The sequence below is a fragment of the Falco naumanni genome, chromosome 9 (assembly GCF_017639655.2).
Source record: "Falco naumanni isolate bFalNau1 chromosome 9, bFalNau1.pat, whole genome shotgun sequence".
Lineage (NCBI taxonomy): Eukaryota > Metazoa > Chordata > Aves > Falconiformes > Falconidae > Falco > Falco naumanni.
The window spans coordinates 35,439,840-35,463,097 of record NC_054062.1 but is presented as its reverse complement, the minus strand read 5'-3'; the positions used below and the strand labels follow the sequence as shown (position 1 = coordinate 35,463,097).

At 39.0% G+C, this 23,258-nt stretch overlaps 1 protein-coding gene across 5 annotated transcripts; it reads left to right on the top strand.

The window, feature by feature from the left end:
• Window positions 1–13: 13 nt before the first annotated feature.
• SIRT1 (sirtuin 1) lies at window positions 14–21,836 on the top strand. 5 transcript variants are annotated; one of them, XR_005829799.1, is made up of 11 exons: window positions 14–511; window positions 921–939; window positions 3,111–3,227; window positions 4,613–4,854; window positions 6,229–6,381; window positions 8,970–9,117; window positions 12,349–12,428; window positions 16,700–16,886; window positions 18,257–18,817; window positions 19,133–19,366; window positions 19,759–19,849. XR_005829799.1 is itself a non-coding variant. In XM_040607645.1 (10 exons), exons 4-10 carry the CDS (start codon window positions 4,642–4,644, stop codon window positions 20,079–20,081), a joined length of 1,665 nt encoding a protein of 554 aa, XP_040463579.1. In that variant the 5' UTR covers window positions 299–511; window positions 921–939; window positions 3,111–3,227; window positions 4,613–4,641; the 3' UTR covers window positions 20,082–21,836. The 5 variants fall into 5 exon arrangements, 4 of the variants coding, with proteins under 4 accessions (XP_040463580.1, XP_040463579.1, XP_040463583.1 ...); XM_040607645.1 differs by lacking the exon at window positions 19,133–19,366 and having other exon boundaries at window positions 299–511; window positions 19,759–21,836; XM_040607649.1 differs by lacking the exons at window positions 14–511; window positions 921–939; window positions 19,133–19,366 and adding exons at window positions 946–1,722; window positions 2,391–2,520 and having other exon boundaries at window positions 19,759–21,836.
• Window positions 21,837–23,258: the final 1,422 nt, after the last annotated feature.

Below are 23,258 nucleotides of genomic sequence, written 5' to 3'. Positions count from 1 at the left end.
GGCGCTGCTGCGCGCTGCGCCGGGCGGGAGGGGGGCGGCGGTTGCTACTCCAAGATGGCGGATGAGGAGACTCCGCTCCTCCGCCCGCGCGACGGCGGCCTCGGCGGCGCGGCCGAGGGCCCCGAGCCCGCTCCGAAGCGCCAGCGCCTGGACTCGGAAGACGGCGGCGGCGGGCGGGACGCGGGGCCCGCCCAACGCCCGGACCGGGGCGCGGGGCCGCCGCTCGCCACCGCGGCGGAGCCGCCGTGCGAGCCGTGCGAGGCGGCGGCCGCGGCCGGCGATGGCGGCGGCCGGGCGGCGGAGGAGAACGAAGAGGTGGCGGCGGCCTGGAGCGGCGCGGACAATAGGGCCGGGCTGCGGGGCCTGCCCCGGGCGGAGCCGCAGCCGCGGCAGCGGGGCCGGGGGGAGGGGGCGGAGGCGGCGCCCGGCGAAGACGCGGCGGAGGCGGCCATTGGCTGCAGGCGGGCGCAGTGTTCAAACGGGGCGGCGGAGGCGCCGGCCCTGCATCCCGGTGAGGACCCCCCCCCCCTCCCCTCCCCCGCGCGGCCCGGCGGGACAGGCACCCGTGGCGGGGGGTGGCGGGCGCTCGGGGCCGGCTCCCCCCGCGGGCGCGGCGCCGCGGCAGCCGCCCGGAGCCCGGAGAGCCCTGTGCCTGCCGCCGCCCGGGGCCGGCGCCGGGTGCGGGGACACGGTGCCGCGGCGAGCGGGTGCTCCGTGCGGGGGCGGCCGCCGCCCGGCCGAGCCGCACGCTGGATGCGAGCGGGGCGGGGGCTGCCGCTGCCGCCGGCTGACCCTGGCCGGGCCCGGTGCCGGTGGGCCCCTGTCAGAGCCCGTCGCCTCTTGCGGCGGTTTTCGCAGGAGGAGATCGGCTCGGTTCTCGCTTCTGAAAGCACTCATTCTGCTGTGTCGCTGGCAACAAGTTATTAAAAACGGAAAATCGTAAGCCCCGATTCCTTTTTGCAGTTTCTGCCCTGGTAATTGTTTGACTTATCTTTCTTGGAAACTTGCACAGGAGCAGCAGTCCTGAACAGTTCTTTAAAAAACTTCAAGTTACAGCCTTGTTTAAGATTTCAGCGACTGCAGCGTAAAACAAAACCAGAATCTTCTAAAAAGCTTCTTTGCAGGTCGTGTCTGAAGCATACTGTTTGGGCAGTGCCGGTGTTTAAACACCTTACATTGCATTATTGAAGCATATAGCTTTTGAGGGATTGTTTTTTGGGTTTGGTTGGGTTTGTTCAGGTTTTTTTTCATCTTAGGTTTTAAGGTAGTGCTTTGAAGAGACTTCTTAAAAGGTATAAGGTACTGCATTCTGCCAATAAGGGCTTTGCATTTTATCCCGGAATACAGTTAAAGATATTTTACCTTTAACTCCATAGCAAAACACGACAAAAAACTTCTGCCTTTGCAAAGCCAATTCCGAGCGCAGTGTGATAAGCCTGGAACAGCCTCAGTGTTTACAAACGTCATTGGAACAGCAGTCAAGCTAATGATATCTTAATCAGTGCCTTGTTTGAAGCTTTTTTCTTCAAGTTACTCAGGTCCTCAGGCATGTTTTGTTGCGGATTGCTTAGTTCTGGCAAGCATTCCCTTCAGTCCTTTGAGGAATCAAATGAATATCCAGGGAGTGTTACAGTTTAACTGTTCCTTTAGCCTGCTTCGATCTGTCACAGTGTTTTTCAAATACAAGACAGCGTGACCTGTATGTGATGAGACTCTAATAATGTAAGCTTTCATTCTTTATACAGTAGACATGTCATTGTAGTAAAACTCGCAGTTCACGCTTACTGATGTGTACTAATCAACTTTTTTCTTCATAGTGCTTTTTGCATAATATATTCACTGATTTAATGCATACTGAGATGGAAGTGAAATGCTGTACATACACAGGTTAATAATAAGAAATAGCGATGTCAGTGAGCACCTGTAGTTTCAGAAGAACAAGGCAGCAAGTACATAAAGCAAATCTCTGTCCTCTACCTCTTTCCATTCTGTTTGGAATAAAGTATTTATGCCAGTAGGAAAGAACAGGACAGCACAGTCTCTAAATAAAATATGATGGTGTTTTGTGGTGTTTTTTTATTTAAGAGTAAAGTGAAGTAACCACGCTAAAATATTTTAGGGGTCTATTCAAACAGAAATTGAAAACTATTACAGTGATTCTTTGCTTCAGAGAGAATGACTGAAACTTGTTCTCCTTTGTTCATAGTCTTAAATTTTCAATAAATTAAGCTGCAGTTATTGTGGCTATTTCTAATAAGGCCAATAAAAAAAGTTTAGTAGTCTAAATTCTAATACGCTGCTTGGGTTAAAATTTAGATTTCCCCTTAAACATCAGCTTAGTAATGCATGCTGTACGATAGGTATCTCATTCTTCTTTGGACTCCATCTAGATACATGATGAAGTTGGATTGAGTTACTCTGGCTTAAGGCCATGAGCTGAGCTGAGGTAACTGCAGTACTCCAAGCCAAACCCAGCTGCAGAGTAAAAGGATGAGATAAACTTAGTGAAGGTGATTCAAGGTAGCATATTTTCTGTCATAACTAAAATATCAAAGTGTGTATGTGATTACCCGTCGCAGCTCAGCTGCAAGATAACAGCTTAACAAAATTCTGTAACTTTGTTGTATTCAAATGTGTATCTGTGGGTTTCTTTTAAAATACTGTGCTCTTAAAACCTAGTCAAAGATTAGGCTATAAATGGTGACACACATTTTATCCTATTTCTCAGTTAACTGAATGAAGGGAGAATTTTAAGAGAAAGGGATTTTTAATTGTACTTTTAAAGCATTTGGAGAGATACATATATTAAGTTACAAAATTCTTAAAGCCCAACACTTCACAGAATGAAAATTTCGCTAAGGTCAACATCCAGCCCACTGTGAAGCCCAGTATTAAGATAGCAAATGCTTCAGTAAACTACTGAAGGCTTGAAAGCTATCTGTAAACTCAAAAAAAAAAATAGACATTTTGTGTGTCTAATAACAAAGCTGCCTATTTGTAATTCATTGCAATGAAATTTGAAAGCATACAATTTTAGGTTTGTGATATGTTTAAATATATATGTGTCATTTGGCTCAAGCATAACCCATCATTGTTGTCCTGTCTTGCAGATAACTTCCTTTTTAGTGATGAAATCATAGCCAATGGTTTTCACTCCTGTGATAGTGACGAAGATGACAGAGCCTCACATGCAAGTTCTAGTGATTGGACTCCGAGACCACGTATAGGTAGAATCCTGTCTAATGTTCTTAGATGCTGTTTGCCTTTGAATAGTTACTTAATTCTTCCTAGTCTTCAAATGATTTCTTCTGTAGCAAAAAAATTTGTCAGTTACTGCTGTTGAGCAGCTTAGAGTTGTTAACTGTATTCTGTGTGCTGTTTAAGGAGTTTTAAAATTAACCTCTTTAAACTTGGTGTTATGATTAAAAATTGTCAATGTCTCTTTTTGTGTAGGAATCCTGTCACGATCCATCTTAAAAGCATACACACAGACTCACTGAATTGAACAGATTTATGGCATATTTCTAGCCTGTTTACTTGGTACTAATTCCTTAAGGAACAAGATGATTCTTGTATTTTAGCCAACCCTTAGGGCTCACTGTCCTAAGTGTTAACATCAGTTTGGGAATTATTAGTCTGCATATATATTGCATATTAGCAGTTAGGAAAGCAGTAGAAAGCTCTTTCCTCACACAGGGACAAGATAACTTCTAAGGTCGCTGGTGATTTGTGTGGGACAGTGGCTTCCAGGGTACAGAGGGGTTGGGGCTTTTTTGCCTTACACAGGCATGATAATACTACAGCATTCATTTTGCCAGTATTGATAAAAATAGCAGCAAGAAAACACATTATGATAACACAACATTCCACTCAAAATCTGCCAATACGTTGTCTTTGCTGATCCCTTATTACAGGATCACTCTTGGTACCTTTTCAGTAGATACGTTTAACAAACAGTTTTCTTTATATGTATTGTAACTGGCCTTAGTGATAGCTATTTGGGCCCTATTAGTCAGTTTAACTTCTTAAGATTTACTTATTTTTCCTCTGCTGCTCTAATCTCAAGTCTTTCTGGAAGGATTGATTTGAATCTGAAATTGTTAGTGTTAGATGACTAAAAGGACAACAACAGTCCATGGACTAGTGGGCCCTATGTGTCTCTTTAGAGCGATGTTTTTAATATGACTAGAAAGTATATGTATTGTTTGTTGTCTCTTCAACTTACTACTGTAAATACCTGACAAAATGTTGGAAAAATACAATTGGAGCCATGAAATGGACGTACATTGTGAAAAGCTTGTTGCTAAATAAGTGCACTTCTAAGACACATTGAGTTTGCAATGAGCTGGGATTTCTACTTTGACTCACTTGCTATGACATCCTCCATGAGTTAACATAAAATAGTAATAAATAAGTAAAAACCCTAGCTATACTATCACCTCAGAATTTAGACCAAAACATACACGGGTTTTGATGAATGAAGCACTAAATTGGATTAATAAAATTGTTGTAGTCTGCTGTAGCAAGCATTACTAAATGGGACAATGATCATAATAATCTGAAATACTTGACTCAATTTTTTTATTTTTAATTTTTTTTTAAATTTTCTTAGGTCCCTACGCTTTTGTTCAGCAGCATCTCATGTTAGGTACAGACCCACGGACAATTCTGAAAGACCTGCTACCAGAAACAATCCCTCCACCTGAACTGGATGATATGACACTGTGGCAAATTGTTATAAACATTCTTTCAGAACCACCAAAAAGAAAAAAACGAAAAGATATTAATACTATTGATGATGCTGTGAAACTTTTACAAGAATGCAAAAAAATAATGGTCTTGACTGGAGCTGGGGTATGTATTGCTGCAGTGACAGTAAGAGAATTATGTAGACTGTTAAATACTACCCAGTGCTTTACAGCATGCAGGTGATGTGACCCTCACAATGTTGTAATCAAATAGATGTGCTAGATGGGAAGAGGAAGCACAGCTATCCACTAGAATGATGCACACTGCAGGACTGAAGCTTAAGCTGGAAATCTCAAGATCTCTCTTCTTATAAGAAAACATTCTTAAAACATTTAAACTTTTAAAACAGCTGCTTCCATGCAAAATAGTTATGGAATAAGATCACATCTACCTGTTCCAGAACATTTTCTATCCTAGTCATTTTTTCATTTGAAGCAGAAGTTATGATTTTTTAAACAAAATGTCAACGGATCTCTTAAAATACCTGATGGAGCTACAGGAACTAGAACAATAGGACTCAAAGTAAAAAAAAATAAAAAGCTTCTGTGTGTAAGGATTGTAAGAAGAGTATGATTAGGTTTCAGTAGACTGAATATTACTTTTAACATGTGCTGCTCTATGATGGTAATAAGATTACTCACTGTTTTACTAAAGAAGATTTTTAAACTGTTGTACATTTGCAGCTTTATACCCATGTATCAGAATATGATAGAAAAGTCGATCATTTTTTGCTTCTGTTGTTCGTACACAGAGGGTAGGACACCATTCAGAAAAGATGAGTAATTCAAATCAGCTTGTTAGAAAAGTTCTGCTACTTCTGTTACCCAGTCTTGCTCTTTCTATAATTGCCATCATACACATTTTCCCCTCCTCTTCCCATAGTGTTTTGGGGTAGTCTGAGGCAATAAATTTTAGTCTTTATTGACTACTACAATGCTTTGATAAACAATGTTTATTTATCAAAAGGGGGTTATTCAGAAAAAGTAAGACTTAGAAGTTACTGTGTTAGCATGTAAAAAAAAAACAAAAACAAACCAAAAAATCGGCCACTTTGTCCAAGCCTAAGTTGACAGATCCATGAACACTTACTAATCAAATTTAATGCAATTTTAAATTTTTGTTCACTTCTTATAGAACTTCCAGCAGTAAAAGTAAATTCTGGTGTCCTGTTACTAACTCTACAGGTTGTACCAAAGGGGTTTTTTTTGTCCAGTTGTCAAACGTTGTTTCTGTGCTGTCTCTCCTGCTTGTGATTTGGGAATTGTTGTATTGGTCAAAAACAAAAAAAAATAAAGGGGGGAAAAAATGAAATGAAAAGAAAAATAAATACAGAGAACCCAGCCTGGTTTTGTTCTTAACGTCTCTGAGCACTGTGAGCATACAGAAATGTGGTTTCCCGAATAGGTTGTATCATAGCAACTCTTTATAGCCGAATATGTGGTAGTTTTGCTTATTTCAGATTGCAAAAATATATTTCAGGTGTCTGTGTCATGTGGAATACCTGACTTTAGATCAAGAGATGGCATCTATGCACGCCTTGCTGTAGACTTCCCAGACCTTCCAGATCCTCAAGCAATGTTTGATATAGAATACTTCAGAAAGGATCCCAGGCCGTTTTTTAAGTTTGCAAAGGTATGGTTTTCCAGCAGTTCTTATCTTGGTCAGTAAAGACAGATAATATTAAAATGTATAAACCAGATATAAAACTATTCTGTTAACAAAATGGTATCTCTGTCTTTTCTTATAAACAAGATAGAAAAACATGGTAATATATTGAATTTATTTTAATGACAGACTTCATGCAGTGGCATAGGAACTCTCCTTGGGCACATCTTTGCAATGTATCAACTTTATATCCTCAGTGTTACTTGCATCATTGTATGCAACCAGCTATTAGCCTTACTAAAAATATTTAGCAACATTTTTTTTTTTAGCTTATTTTTACTGTTAGCATTGTAAGTTCATTATATATTCAACCATTCTAGATGATGTCTCTAATTTCAGGAAGGATAAATAAAAACTTGTAATTATTTAATCAAACCTCAATCATCTTGGCAGCTGTTAGTTTCTCTGAAAAATGACAGAGTACGAGAAACTTTTGGCCAGCACATGAGTAATGCGGAAAGCTACATTTGAATTTGATGTGCTGTGGCATGCTCTTCAATAGAATACATTCTCATTTTAGCACTGTGTTTATAGTAAAGGGGACTGAAGCAGTTTCATGCACTAATAAGTTAATTCTTGTTTCAGGTTTTGATATAGTTATTACAAGGATCTGTACATGTTACAGAATTAAAGCCTTTTTGCAGGGACTGTGTTCGCTTAAAAGGGAGAACACAGTTGTTTGAAAGATGTAGTGATACTAAACAGTTTAAAAAGCAGGGACTACATCTCCAAGACAAGAAGGAACTGTAGAAGCTGTAGACATATGTACAAACCTGCATTTAGTCTGGAATTTCCCTGGGACAAAGAACAAAACCCCAAAATATTGGAAGAATTACTACAGGATCAGTAAGGACTTGTAAAAATCAATCACTAATAGTGCTCTTTCTTCCCTTCGCGTGTAATTTATACTGCTGCACTATTTATTTTACAAAGATTGGAAAAGAAAAATCAATGCATTCTTCAGCTGCTTGGGGTTCTCTGAAAGCCTCCTGTCCTCAGTTGTGTATACTCAGTTGCTTGCTTATTTAATATTAAAAAAAAAACAAAGCCCCCAAAACCTTACAGCAAACAAACAAAAACTAAACTTACTTGAAGCCTGTCTATACATAGTTTTTACCCAAATAGACCAAATCCAATTTGGCTTATACTTTCTTACTAAAATAATTTCTCCTTCTCCTTTTCTGTCCATCAGCTCAGTTAAGAATATTGATTTCTTATTCCATGAAGTCTTAAGTTCCTTTAATTCTAGGGGCAAAGAAATGGCTGTATAAATTTGCAGAGCTCAGTGGCAGACCACGTCTTACTTCTTCAGACCAGGATATAAAAGCGGTTAGGACTATATGAATATCTGATTATAATTATAATAGTCTAGTCATAATCCAGTTAATAGCACTATTAGCAATCACTGCTCATTTTGCTGCAGTTTAACTCCAAAGACTCACGTAGCTTCAGAATTAGAAGTAACTTGAAATATTTTGGGGGAAAACCAAATGCTTTCATTTTAAAACTTGGGCTATACAGAGCTGAAGGCAGAGCCTTTACAAATATTAATTTAACAGTTCACTGTTGAGCTAGAACTTTTGGTTCAGCTTTGGCCAGTGTTAAAAGGCCAGTTGACTGTTCAGTGGTGAAAGTGACTGGAGAGCAGAGGGTCTGGAATTAAAGTGCCTCCCCTAAATGAGTGCTCCTGACCAAGAGCTATAGTGCTGCTGTTGTCCTCCTTGTTGCACAGCAACCAGAGGTACCACCCAGGTGGTCAGCTCAAGAAAGAGGCTTCTAGTGTGATGCTTTCAGCTGGGTGCCCACATTTATTTTTTCCTTTTGACAGGCTCCTTGTTCATTCACTGTGAGCAAACATGAAAGCATTCTACAAAAGTGTCTACATTATTTCCTGTATGCTCTTTAGATATACCTACCTCTTCTACCTTGATTTAATGAAAGGGCTAAGAATCTGTCAGGCATAGCAGAACTGTTCTGCTAAGCCATATGGTTTGAACTTGATGACTACTGCTAAGTGGCTAAATTGGCAAAGCTGGTCTGAATACGACCGATCTTCCCCTTTATATCCAATGCCTTTCTGCTTTCTGGGCTTTCATCCTCTAGGAACAGCTGCTGATAATGCTGAGGAGTAAAAACTGCTTACACCAAACCAGAAGACCAGAATTAAAATTCCTCATGACATATTTGTGAGACTGCAGTTAAACCATGTATGTTTCTAATAACAAATATTGAGGTTACTTGACATATACAAAGGGGGGGGGGAAAAAAAGGCTTTCCTATTTCACCATTCCCAAACCCAAAAAAATACCTAAATCTTGCTTTTATGTTGTGTGAAGAGCAAAACATCAACCTGCATGGAGCAGTTCATCCTGACATGATTGGAAGCTCAGCTGTTGAAGGAAGAGTTGGATCTGGGAGAAATGGCAAAATGCAAAGGATTCCCAGAAAACATTAACTGCTGACATAATCATTATTGATAATATTTAGGTTTTTGTGAATTGCTGCAGTTGGAATAAAGACATTTACACTTTCTAATGTACTTCTGGATTCCCTAGGAAATCTATCCAGGACAATTCCAGCCGTCTCTTTGTCACAAGTTCATAGCTTTGATGGATAAAGAAGGAAAACTACTTCGCAACTATACTCAAAACATAGACACATTGGAACAGGTTGCAGGAATCCAAAGGATAATACAGTGTCATGGTTAGTGGTTTTAGTTTCACTTATTTTATATATAGGAATGATTTTTACTGGTGCATGTGACAAGGTAATAATTAGAATTAAATTATTTTTTCTAAAATTGGTATCTCTTGGCAACAAATATTCTGCTTTTAAAATGTTGGTTTTTTTTTTTAAGTAGCTGAAGTATTTAAATCAGAAGTTCAAGTGGAAATACTTCTTTCAGAAATTGTTAAACAGTGGTCTTTGTGTATCAGTGAAGATCCACACCTTGTCTGCACAAGCTTAGACCTTAACTTTTAAAATGTATTTGGTGTTTCTTTATGTATGAGAACATAGTGTGGAAATCTGTCTTTTCATAGGTCCCTCTTGCTGTCTGTCAATTAAATGGAGTTTGGCTGTTACCTCATTCTTTATTTAGGTTATATTCCATTGAAATCTTAAAACATCCTGACACTTCAGTGAATTTACCTCATGTATAAAATACTGTGGATTAATCACCAGTTCAGCTGAACTGAAGATCATCCTGTTACACCTTCCCCGTCATACACATTCTGTAATGATGATACCAAATTAAGTGGAATCTCTTAATTAGTTGCTTGATATGCTTTCCATTTCTAAGGACTTGCAAACATCAAGTTAAAAGTCCAAGGATTCATTTTTAAGGAAAGGATATAGAAAATTAGTTCTTCAAGTGCACGTTTGGATCATTTAGTAGACTTCTGACAAATAAATTGTTTAAAAGCAGCATTAGCATGTTTTTAAGACCTTTCTTATCTAATTCCACCTTTTCCAGGGACCAAACCCACTTGGTTTCCTTACCTGCAAAGCCTAGCTCAGCGTCAGATTCGCCAATTTTCTTTTTTCAGACAGAGTAAACACGATGCTCTGTCATGGTGACCGTACAGCATGCAGTAGAATCCTACCTGTCAAATAATCCAGATCTGGTGCTAGTTTCTGTTTGTGCTCAGTGTGTCATGCATTTTCCTTTGGTTGTCATTCTGTATGAGGTATTTGTCATGAACTTCTTACATGGTTGTGGTTTTGCACATCACATCACACTCGAGCTTCCATTTTTTCAGTTGCACACCTACAGTATTAGATTTCAGACCATCTTCAGTGTACGTTCTTTATAAGTGGATTTTAAATTAAAAAGATTCTTTAAAAACATGCTATGGACTTTGAGATTTTGAGGCCTCCAGACATTAGTGAAGTTTTGAGCACATCGAGCTTTATCTGACATACAGTTATGTTGCTCTTCAACAAATGCTAGTTGACTAATGGTAAAAGAGAAACTGAAACCATTATGTAAGGGTTCATACTGCTATGTTCTGTCATTTTTGTCTAGCTGCGGCAATGGCACGTTTATGTGTGCCAAATGACAAGGAACCTTCTCATGATTTGGGAAGTCCATATATGAACCTTTGAACCTATTTCACACTGCAGACTTACAGTAAAGTGGCTATTGTGAAAACCACTCTATCTTAGATGCATTTTCTGAATTTAAAATGGCTATTACAGTCAACCAGCATGTCTGGAATTGGATCCTATTTCTTGCCATTGCTGTAGAAGAATGATCAGAGGCGGTGGCCTGCTGGCTACACATGACTCGTGCATGGAGCAGCATAACTTCTTAATCAACTACTGACGGTGAAAAATGAAAACTCAAGTACTAGAGTTGCAAGTAGGTAGCAACAAATGCCTCAGCCAGTGTTAAGTCTGCTAGCCTGACAGACACAGCCCTAGCATACTGTATAAATGCCTCAATTATTACTATAAACAAGTTACAATGAGCAAATAACTGTCATACTTCCTGTAGTTTTTGGAGTCCCTCGAGTTCTGGCAGCTGCAGTGCTGAGCAAGCATTTCAGAAGCTGTGCACTTTCCACGCCAGCAGCGATCAGGCAAGCTGAACTGCCAGTTGTTCATAAACAATCTGCTCCAAGTTTTTCTGTGCTTTCACTCTTTTTTTCTTACCCAGATACAATATCCCCAAAGCATATTTTGATGATGTACTTAGCCCCAGAATCCCTTCATTTAGCACTGTAAGTGTTGGTTGACTGCTGTGCATAGGTTATGAACAGAAAACATCTTTGGTTTGGGTGGCTTAAAATAATGCTCTGGATAAAGTTTTGGTACCAGAGGTTTTTAACTCTTCTTCTGCAATGCTTTCAACATCTTAATGGTTACCTTTCTAAAAGTTTCCTTTTGAAGAGAGGCTTTTATACCCCCTTGTACATTGCTCAGTCACAGGGCTTGCTTACTCATAGGTGCTTTCATATCACCATTAGAAATTAGATAGCTCCAGACTTTTACTGTATGAGTGACATATTCTAGTGCAGGGTCAAAGATCCCCGTTTTTTAATTTTCTTTTTTTACTCCTTGTTTCATGGTTAGGAGAAAGTCTGTCAATTTTTCTGTTTCATTCTTCAGCATTCTGTCAACTTCTAGCATTTTTCCTTCTGCAGATAAAAGGCCTTGTAGACTTCTCTCTCCTGGACAGATGCACACCAAAAGGCCACTGGTTTGCCACAGTGATTTCATACTCTATATTTTCATGTGTGTGTTAGCCACCCAGTGCTTTCCCTTTAGACAGAGACAGACGTGAATGCGCTACCACTTGGGCATCGCCCTCAGTGGCTTCAGGAACAGGCCAGTTAGAGCTACCAAGTAGATGGATGGAGCAACAAACTTACAGTCTTGCCAAATAATTAACACAGTAGCTAAGCTGGATACCAGATTCAGAGCAGTATTTCAATTTTAACAATATAGCTGTAGCTTCTCACTTCTGCTGAAAGGAACAGTACTCCTATTCAGTTGCCTACAGTCAAGTCTTTACTAATGCATTTTCTTAGTTATTTTGCCCTACAGATTCTTGAGTTCATGTGGGTTCTTTTTCAGCTGATGCTGTTTGCAGAGCTGTCGGCACTACTGTTAGTTGCGTAAAGAGAAAAGGGAAAGTTCTGTTTTCCCCTTGCAGTATATGCTTGTACAGGTTGGGGGAATGAGAGGACACAATATAATCTCTGTTGACATGCATGTGGTATATCACTACTCCTAAACCAAGATTTCTGTTAACATCTGGAACTACTTGTAGTACTACAAGTATCTCCTCCTAATTTTCCATTACTTTTTAATGACTGATTTTTATAGCACTACAGCATAACAGCCTTTGTGTCAAAATAGCTTGGACAAAAAAACCAAATCTAAATGACTGAAAATCCTTATTTCAACTGTACGGGTTTTTCCCCTCAGGTTCCTTTGCAACAGCTTCCTGCCTGATCTGTAAATACAAAGTTGATTGCGAAGTTGTTCGAGGAGATATTTTCAACCAGGTAAAGATTTTACTTTAACTCACTGCAGCTTTCTAATAAGTAACTCTCTCAAAAAAACCCCACAAAAAAACAAAACAAAACACAACCCCACCCAACAAACTGAAAACCACAAAACGCCAAACCCAAAACACCACACTTGGATTGCTTAAAGGATCTGCTTTTAAAAGGCTACATTATCTTTGCATGTATTTCATAAAAGTGCCTATCTGCATTTTAGCATTTCCTCTAACACTTGAAAGTATACTCAGATGCTGTACTGCAAAAATTAGGTAATGGGAAGAAGCAGAACAAAACCGTAAGAGTCCATTTTTAATGGCATCTCCGAGAAAAGTAGAGGTTAAAATGGTAAATAGCAGGTTGGATTTATACCTGTTTTATGTTAATCTCAACTCACAGTCACACTGAGAAAGCATTCTTATGTGTTTATAACATTGGTTGCTCTTTGAGCGCCTACCTATGTTAAAAATATGTTTAAGCAGTAGGTGATGCAAGGAGAAATTGCCAGCAGCCTCTGAGCAATGAAGAGGATCAAATGAAATGTCGAAGGTTGCTTTCTAGGAGTTCTGAACTACTCCATATTGTGAACTGCACACATCTGGGTGTGACATGCCCCAGGGCCAAGGCAGGAATTAGTTCTGCTCTGGAAGAATGAACCTTTGGCTTGGAGAAACCCTCTTTGCTCTTCTTCCCCTTCTTTTGAAGGAACAGAAATAATGATTCTTTGGTCAAAGAGATCTTGTTTATACAAATGGAAAGGGACTCTCTTTTCTGCAGGCCCATGTTTTTTTGATAAATGCTTAGGTCCACAGTTGCAACTTTAGATGAGAAACATGGAAGCAATGTAAATCCTTCAGGTATTACATTTGAAATGGAACCTGATGAAAGCCCTTTCAGAAGAGATGTTTGAGTTAAAGCTTTAAGAAATGTCAGTCTCATAAGCCTGAAGCTTTGTAACACTGAAATATTGAATGTGAAATCTGGTTTATTTTGCTGTTAAGAATATTATTTTTGAGAATTTTTTATCTTACAGATGTTTGCTGTTCCTTTACCATCAAAGCCAGCTGATTGGAGTTTAAGATTTTTTCCTTCTAAACAGCCTTCCTAAGCATGTTGTAATTTTCTGTTTTGATTATTAATGGTGAGGTCTCCACTTCCCAACAACACTTCAGTCATTGTATGCTCATGTGCTGAACCAAACTTCTGCCCTGATGGCCCATACCTGCTGGTGGTCAGTAATGGAAGCATGGGGAAGTGGAGAGAAGAAGCCTGTAGCAAAACTTTTGCATAATGAGTAAAAAGAGTTTTTACTTCCGAGATAAGACTGAAGGAGCTTTTTACACTCAGTCTCTCAGCCTTAATCTTACAGTACTGTTACCAGGTACATCTTTCCAGGGCAGACCCTAGCTGTAATACTGAATTATTTTCATAATGCAAAATAAATGTGGTTATTGCCAAGTATAATTTCACACAAGAAGAAATGGAGCTATTGAAAGAAAACATACCCTTCTTCCTTTATGCCTAAAAAAAATTGTTCTATTTGCCATCGTTATCTTTATTCCATAGCCTGCATTTCCCAAACCAGTACTATGCAGTTTCTTTTCCTGTTGCCTCTCTAGAATATAGAATTTGGTTCTTTTGATATCTATCAAAAGAAACTTTTTCTGTACTTATGAAACAAAACACTGTCCATTTCAACAGCTTTGTTCTCTAACAAGTCCTCCTTCAGAAAAATGGTTTTGGCACCTGGGTCCTAATAGGTAGTCCAGTTTCTGGTCTCTGCAGTCCTACACTGCTTGAAAGTTCAGTTATACAAGGCTCGAGGTCCTTAGGTTTCCCTAAAAATACTACCTTTCTTTTGCTCTGGTCCTTTCCCTGATGGTCGTAAGTGCTTCACAAGGAAGTGAGTCTAGCTAGCATCTTTCTGCCAGGATTTCCTTTCAGCATATTATGGACTGAGAATTGTTTGAGGTCATCTGTTTAGAAAACTACAAATTTCTTGTTGCTGCTCCATTGTTTTGCCACTCCCAAGATAACTTGCTAGGTCCCTGTATAGCATGATTCTTTGTCTTGGTTGCTGTACACAAGCATCCTGCTGGATGAGAAGCAGTAGCTATACATCACACATAGAACTTCTGAGTAAAACAATTGTCAGTCACTTCCAAAAGTATCACTTTTACTTTGCTTTTGACTATTTTAGTCAGTTTCAAGAAATAGTGAAAGGGTCTCAGATTTAGGAAGAAAAGGTCCAAGAAATGGAAAATGCACACCAGGTCTTGGATATTCTTAAGCCTACGTAGTCTTTACTAATCTTGTTTTTGATGTACAGATAACATCAATAGTCAATGAGAAATTCCATTTCTCTTTCATTAGACAAATACATCACCAGAGGTGGTGGTGGGATTTTGGGGAAATGCTCCTTCTGGAGGGAAACAGGACCCTAGGCAATTGAGTTGCCAGTTATCTAGCTTTAACTTCTTGGTATCAATGTCAGCTCTTGGAATAGATCTTCCCCTTTACTGAAAACCTTCCTGAGAATTCGCAGAGAAGCTGGTGAGTAATGTAGTGTTGAATGGACCCATTTCTGGGCCCATTACAGTGACTCAAGTGATTTGGATAGGGACATCAGTTCCTTTACTATGATCCACTAAGTCACAAATCATTGGACTTCCTGGGAGAAATTATAGAAATGGAGTTTATACTACTTGGTCTTTTTAAATTTAAAGTTAGAGGTTGTCTTCATTTTATCTTCCTCCTAATACAAAGCAAATTATTTTCCCTTCTTAAGCTTCCAACTGAAAGTGCAAAAGCATCACTAACATCAACAGAAGAGACAGCAGGGTAAAAATCTTCAGAAAAGTTTAAGCTGTTTGTGCATTATGAGCTGTCTTTCTGATACATAAAGATCCAAGGGAAAAGTTCAAGATTCATTCCACCCATCTGCTCCTTTTTCAGGAATTCTTTAGTTGTTTTCCCTTTGGCACTAGCACATGGTGAAGGTTTCCTCCATACCAAATCCCAATTCTTGTGCCATATTGCTGCTTATGCATCCCTCCCACAAGGTTTTCTTCAAAGGAGAATTGATTCTTTGTTTGAAGGCTTAAAGTTTTGGGAAAGGTCTTTGACACTAGAGGAAGGCCTTTTACTTGGGATGTTTTCTCATTTGGAAAGCATTGTCTTTTGTCCTGCTGTAGGCATCCATAAACTGATTCTTTGATTTAAACCTTCTAAGTTCTGTATTATTTTTTCTGCATATGTTCTCCGTACAAAAGGGAGTTGGCATTTAAATGTCACTTTTCATATATTTTCCTATTACAGTAGGTAATACACATCTCTTTACACCTTTACATAGCACTAATTTGCTTGTGATGACTGCTATACGACTGCAGTTACGTTTAGCTCCTTAGATTTTATTCTGGGGTATTGTATTTAACACTACGACTAAGATGTGAACTATTTGAAAGAAAAGTTGCCCAGTAGTAATTGAAGTACTGTCTGTACATAGATCAATCACCACCTTGTTTTTCTTCTCTCTGAAAAAGTCTTAAGATAGGAAAGAGTTGAAAGAGGTCCCAAAGATCAGAAAATCCTCTCTTTTTGGGAGGAAAGGAAGCATACTTCTCCACAAAGATAACTCTCATCCACTTTAAGTGAGCATGGATTCTGCTCTTTTTTTGGATGAATTGGAAAAGTTTAAAATAGAGACCAAAAGTTCTTTCCTATGTTCTTGTCCTGTATGCTTTTTGCTAGCCACCTGCTACAGTTCCATGTTGCTTTTTGTGTGAAACACCATACCCTTTTAGGAGAGGAGAAAGTAGAGCAGTGAAGATCTACAACACACCCTTTGATTAGGAAGGATTTTATATCAGATCCTACAGTGGAAAATGACCGTGAAATCGTAAGGTTTTGCTCTGATTAAACAGAGAAAAATATATTCCTATCAAACAGGAAGCAGTTACTCACTGGTGCTGAGCATGGCTTCTGGATTTTGGCTTAGTTGTCAGACAAAGACCTGTGGTATAGATCTGTGTGGTTTCTCCCTTCTGACTTAAGAGGACTCCCTCTTTATTCCTGCTGTAGTTTTATTTCGGTGTGCAGCTGCTGCAGGCTAGGGTAAGAAATGTAATATCTGAATATCCACAGAAAAATGGAGTGAGGAAATATCACTAAAACTTCCTTGTCTTTTGCCAAAATAAGTTACTGTGAATTGCTAAAGTCTGAGGTTTTCAAGGGCACAGCCTTGAACTGTAGTGATAGAAACTGTTCTAACACAGGTTGTACCTAGATGTCCCAGATGTCCACCTGATGAACCGCTCGCTATCATGAAGCCAGACATAGTGTTCTTTGGAGAAAACTTACCCGAGCAGTTTCATCGCGCTATGAAGTACGACAAAAATGAAGTTGATCTCCTTATTGTCATTGGGTCTTCACTGAAAGTAAGACCAGTAGCATTGATTCCAAGTAAGTTACTATCTCTGGTAATATTTTCTTCCAAAAATTTTGGATCAAAAGAAATTCTCAGTTAAGAGCTCCAAGAAATGCTTTTGGCTCAATTCAGTGAAGAAACTAGAGTATGCATCTAGTTTTCCAAGATGAAAATTGATTATCTCTCTAAAGCTGAAATGCAAAATAGAGAAAGTAACAAATTCCAAGTGCTTTTTCTACACTCCAGGCAAATATCAAGGTAACAAAATGATAATCTGAAAAAGCTACTCCCCTAAAACTTGAATGACTTTGTTCTGAGATTCAGTTCATGTCCCTCCCTGCTTGCAGTATGCTTTCAGACTTACTTGAAAGATTTAGAAAGGAATCATCTTTAAGAAGATAAATGTAGTGTCAAAAAAATCAGATCAAGTACATCAGGTTTCCAAGTTGTAGCTTATTTTAAAGTCAGAACCTAATACTAAATGATACACAGTGTGCAGTATATAAGGTGTCACTATTTGGATCCTTAGCTTTTAAAAGTGATGTGGAAAAACATCTCTACTAATATATGTTATAGAAAAATGCACTTTAGGAAGGCTGAGAAAATACCGTGACAGTGATTTATTTGCCTACCAAGTGCTAGACTTACTAGTACTAAAAAATTCTCATGTGTAAGCCTAAGGAGGACATGTGCTTAGCATCTGCTCTTAACTGGGAACAGTACCGCATCTGTGACCCTTGTAGTAACATCCTCTTCACCTAGTGTTTAAGCTGATGGAAAATGCCTAAGGACTGGAAAGTTAAGATCCACTACACAAACCATTGCTCTTTCTGTGCCCTTCAGCTGGATTTTGTTAGTTGGTTATCTTGAGGAATCAGTGCTGCATTACCAAACGGATGGGTTTTGGAAGCCTAAACGTCAGAGATGGGTTGAGCAACCCTGTATATACAGCTTGTACCTGGAAACATTTTGACCTAATTAAGGGGGTGTCATTTACCAGCAGTAGATTCTTCATGGCACTTCGGTACATACAACGAATGCACAAAATCAACATTATTCTTCTAAGAGATTACAGTTCTAATTTTAGTAATCTTTTTCACACTTGACCAAACATTGCCGTAGTCAATATCACAAAGTGCATGTGTTTCTCAGTGATTGAGTAGAGGAACACTTTTTACTGGAAAAAAAAAAAGAGGGGAAAAAAGTCTAGATAGGCTACAGTAAACACAGCACCACAGACTGCTGTTAAATTTGGGATTTGCTTGTCTTCTTCCCGATCTGTCTGATTTGGTCTTGTTGCAAGTGAAGGTATGAAGAGAAGTCTGAGGAATCAAGCTTTCTAAGTAGATCTCTGCTGAAATTAAAACTGAAGTGACTAGCTTTAAATTTTCTTTTCTATATATAGGTTCCATCCCCCATGAAGTGCCTCAGATCTTAATTAATAGGGAACCTTTGCCTCATCTACACTTTGACGTGGAGCTTCTTGGAGACTGTGATGTTATTATTAATGAATTATGTCAAAGGCTAGGTAGCGAATACACAAAACTTTGCTACAACTCGGTAAAACTTTCAGAAATAACAGAAAAGCCTCCACGAACGCACAAGGAGCTCGAAATGCACTCATCTGAGCTACCGCCTACCCCTTTAAACATTTCAGAAGACTCTAGTTCACCAGAAAGAATGACCCCACCAGATACTTCAGTGGTGTCTTCAGAACACCCAGCTGAATGTAAGGTAGAAGACTGTGATCCTGTGTCAGAAACTAAAGGGACCTGCACAGAGGAAAAGCTTCAGGACACACAGACGTCATCAGAAAACCCTGAAGATCCTACTAGTGAACTAATGAACTCTGAAACAATGAAGGAAAATGGATCTAACAACGGAGAAAACAAAGGAAAAAATGAAATACTGAAGAAGTGCTGGGTAAACAGATCTGCAAAAGAACAGATTAGCAAAAGGCTGGATGGTAAGTGTTAACTCATTTCAGTATTTTGCATTTTTTGGCAAAGATGTTTATTCTAGACTTAACTTTAAAGCAATAAATAAGTTATCCTTGATGGAATCAGTGGGTTTTGGTGGTTATTTTTGTTCAGACTAGTGTCCACACAACTCACAATTGTATCATTTCTTTCTTTTGAAGAAGCTGATAGGAATTCTTTTTGTAATTCATAATGGCTTTTATAATCAGTTATTATATACTCACTGAAAAGATCAACGTTTTGGAGGTTGAAGGTAGATATAAAAAAATACATCATTCTAACATTTTCAAATGCATTTTCAGAAAAAATAGTTTGATCCTTAAGTGGTAAGAAGCTGGTCTACTAGGTCATGATTTGGTAAGGCAGTAGAACTAAGAGATGGAGTCACGATAGGAGCTGAAAAGCAAGTCTCACAGCTGGACCCAGGCAGATTTTGAAGGAAGCTTTAGCCTTTCCAAGGAAGCCTTCCAGTATGCTGTCTCTTAACTGATGCAAGGAGCTATCACACTAGAAAATCAGTGTGGATGAAGAACCAGGTATTAAATTGCAACTTTCTAAAGCAAACACTGTTCTTAAACTTTGTCAAATACTCTGTGCAGTGGGTTCTAGTGCTGTTACAAGTAATGGAAATCTAGCTGCGAATACATGTACCAATGAAAAAAGCTGCTAAGCACTGAATAGTTTAAATGCTTTTTTTGCATCAAAGGGAGGGAGGAGAAGGAACACTGAGCTTTTCAGTGAAGCATTTGTTTTGTGCTTCATAATAAATACACATACATTGAAATAAATGCATTTTGAATGTAATCTGTCGGTTACATGTCACTGTGGAAAAGACATACATGCCAGGTACCTTTTAACCAGAAGTCTGCAAGATCTTGTACGAATTATTTATTTTAGCCTTTTATTGACTTCTGAAATTCTGTTTCAGGTACTCAGTATCTATTTTTACCACCAAATCGCTATATTTTCCACGGTGCTGAGGTATACTCAGATTCTGAAGATGATATCATATCTTCTAGCTCTTGTGGGAGTAGTAGTGAAAGCGGTTCATGTCATAGTCAGAGCTTAGATGTGGAAGATGAAAGTGAGATCGAAGAGTTTTACAATGGCATAGAGGATGAGGATGCTCCTGAAAGGGAAGAGGAACCCGGATTTGGGGAAGATGGAGTTGAACAAGACGAATTGGCAGCTGATGAGTCATCTTACACAAATGAAGCTGCAGGGACTGATCATCCAGGCAACAAGTTGTGAAGTGATCACTGACTGGTTACAGGAACTTCCCACCAGCATTAGGAGCTTTGGCATGTCAGAATGAATGTTTACGTCTGGATTTAGCGCAACAAAAACATAAGGATGTAGTGTTTATAAATAACTAAAACAGATTTTCATGCTTAGTTTTTTACCTTTTTCAATAAAATTCTATTACTGCACACTCAACACTAACTCATCTTTTTTTTTAAGGTACTAGGAATATCTAAACAATTGTCACTATGTTCACTTTTAAGTTCATCTGTCTGATTAGGCATCCATGTATATAATACATATTTTTGCTTAATGAATTTCAGCTTATATTATTTTTAAACAGTTTTGAAAAAGCCATTGGAATGTTAAACTAATATAAAGGGAACAGCTAATTTAGACCAAAGAATGGTATTTTCACACCTCTTGCTTTGTAACCGTTCGGTTTATTTAAAACCTTCTCACACTTCTGCTAAACCTTTCATTCTTGGCTAGTCCATCATTAAACACTGGCATTTTCCAAGACCTACTGTGGCAGCTAATCTTTTGCTTTAACAATTTATCTTGTATGTTTGAGACACATTTAGATGCAAGTAGATAGTTAAATGGAAACAAGACAGCCAGCACTTGAGAAGCCCTATGGTTTTTAGGCTGATCAGAAGTGCTGTGAAAATGCTTAGGTTACCGAGTTCAATACTTCCTGTGGATATGAAGCAATGCTGATCTTGGCTCCTTAGCAATTTAATACTGGTATTTTAAACAAAATGGATCCCCCATAGTAGAAGTTTTTCATGTCGTACAAAAGTCAAACATAGTGCAGCTTGCATTAAAAACAGCATTTGATAAGTTGCCAAGACTCTTAATGTGGAAGCCAGGCTGAGTTCAGAATGCCGTTTCTACCAGCATGGGAGAAGGTGCAAAAAAAATAAGCTCTTCCTTTGTACTTAGATGCAACAAAACCAGGAGAAACTAATTCAAGTACTGAGAGCCTCTGCTTATACCGCTGCGTGGAAAATAACTTAACCTGGAAGCACGCTGTTTTGAGGTCATGTCTCAGGTTGGGAAAATAATTTTCCACCTGCTAGCTCCACCATGCATGTTAAAAGCAAAGTAGCTACCGAAATTACTACATTGTATATTCAAGTGCTAGGCTGCCTTACAACTGAGTGTTGCAAACGTTCAAGTGCAGATTGTTTCCAAGCCTTCAGAACTATTTTGTTAAATTGCACAGTGCAGTAGTAAGTGAAACAGCATTTTTCTATAAACCACTTTTTCAACATTGGCCCAAATAAACTCTATGATGTAGATTATTCATATACTTTGCTTTAATATTTATTACATTTTGGAAGATGTATAGTAGCTGTTCTTTGAACACAAGATCCATCAGTTAATAAATATTTAAGAACAGCCTCCTGTATTCATCAGAAAATGTTGGCATGTTATCTCATTGTCCAAATTTAATACAGCTCTTACTTGGCTACACTAAAGAATGCAATATGTTTAGTTTTCACTTGCATGTCACAATGTATTAGTTTGTGCTATAGGAGATATTTTAAATTGAAATACTTTGTTTTAAATTATTTTTACAGTGAGGATTGTTTTCTGCTCTTTTATATTGTATATAGTGTCTTTTATGTAATCTACTGGCATATGTTTTGTAGAAGACTGTTTAAAATGACTGGCTATCTTCCTGCAACTTTTGAAATACAAACCCAGTGTTTTATACTCGTACACTTTGTTCTGAAGTCTATTAAAATTGTCATTTGATTTCTGGTTTCTCTTAATTTCTAGTCAGATCTTAAAGGCTTCACAAAAGAGGCCCTATGAAGTCAAGCTATACCCTAGCTACTGTAAGGCATTATATAGTAAATTGCTTTTTTCCGTCTGCCCCCTTGGGGGAAAAAAAAGCCTGACTGAAGCTGCTCTGCACTGTCTCTGGTAAAATGGCCTCCTAAACCACAATGGACTGTTGTCCTTCAGAAAACCACTTTCCTCCTTTCAAACTCCACGTTAACTGTAGATGTCTTTGCTGAACAAGTGTTTATTTCTGTTGGCATTCCAGTACCCTGCAGCTCTGCCACCTTTTCTCCTTTTCTCAACCCATCCCAAAGCTTCCTTGGTGCTTGGCACTTGTTGCTTCTGCCCCAACCCTGAACAGCTGTGTCCAGGAGAAGCTTTCTGTAAGGAACCTGCACCACTGGGGAGGTCAGGGCATGTTTTGGTGTCACATATACTTCATTTGTGGTTTGTGCGTTTCTCTCTGGGCAGCAGTCTCACCTGCCCGTCACAGCATGGCTGAAGCCCAACTACAGACCACCCTAGGCAGGTCAGGCTGTGCTTTGTTGCAGGGCTACAGCTGTACTGGCCCCCTGCATGCTGCAAAGATCCATGCCTGTTGGCCCTCAAGGACCAGGGCCCAGTTTAGTTGGTTTTCCACTATTTAACACCTTACTATCTTGATGATTCCACTGTACTTCTGCATGACACTCCCTCAAATACAAGTTAGATTTGTATTAGGCAAAAGCCCCACCTATTTATAAGCAACTCACACACTTGAGAGATGAGAAGAAGTATTAAAAAACCGAATTTTTTACACAGATAGTGTTTCCCTATCAATTGCTTATTACTCTGAAAGGACTCAAAAACATTTCTCCTCTAGAATAAAACAGCTGCCCCTTTTTCTATGTCAAGATGAAGTAGTTCTGCTTTTTGTTCTTGTTCTTTCATGTATCTTTGCCAATATTACTTGAACAGAAGAGGAACCCCAAACTAGAATGTGACACCTTATTCCTCTATTTCACACACTATCCTTTCCCTGTAGTGAAGATCTTGTCTTTACATATCAAAACAATCACAAGGCAAACGATGGGAATGGGGAAACATTTGCTACCACAGCTCTTCGTTATCCCCAAGTACTCAGCATCTTACACAAAATTCATCTGGAAGCACAGAAGAGCATGTACAATCTCAAAAAAAGAGATTACTTGTTTTTCTCATGAAAGCATCTTAACCCTCTTAACATTTATATTAGACGCACTGAAAAAAAAGTACAAGCGTTTCTTCAGTAAGACATTGCCACTCCCCAGCCTCCTTTCAGCCTATTTTGATGCATTAGACACAATAATAACCTTGCAAAAGTATTTCAAGTGATGTAAAAGAAGTCCATATTTAAAAATCCTGTGGGTTTTT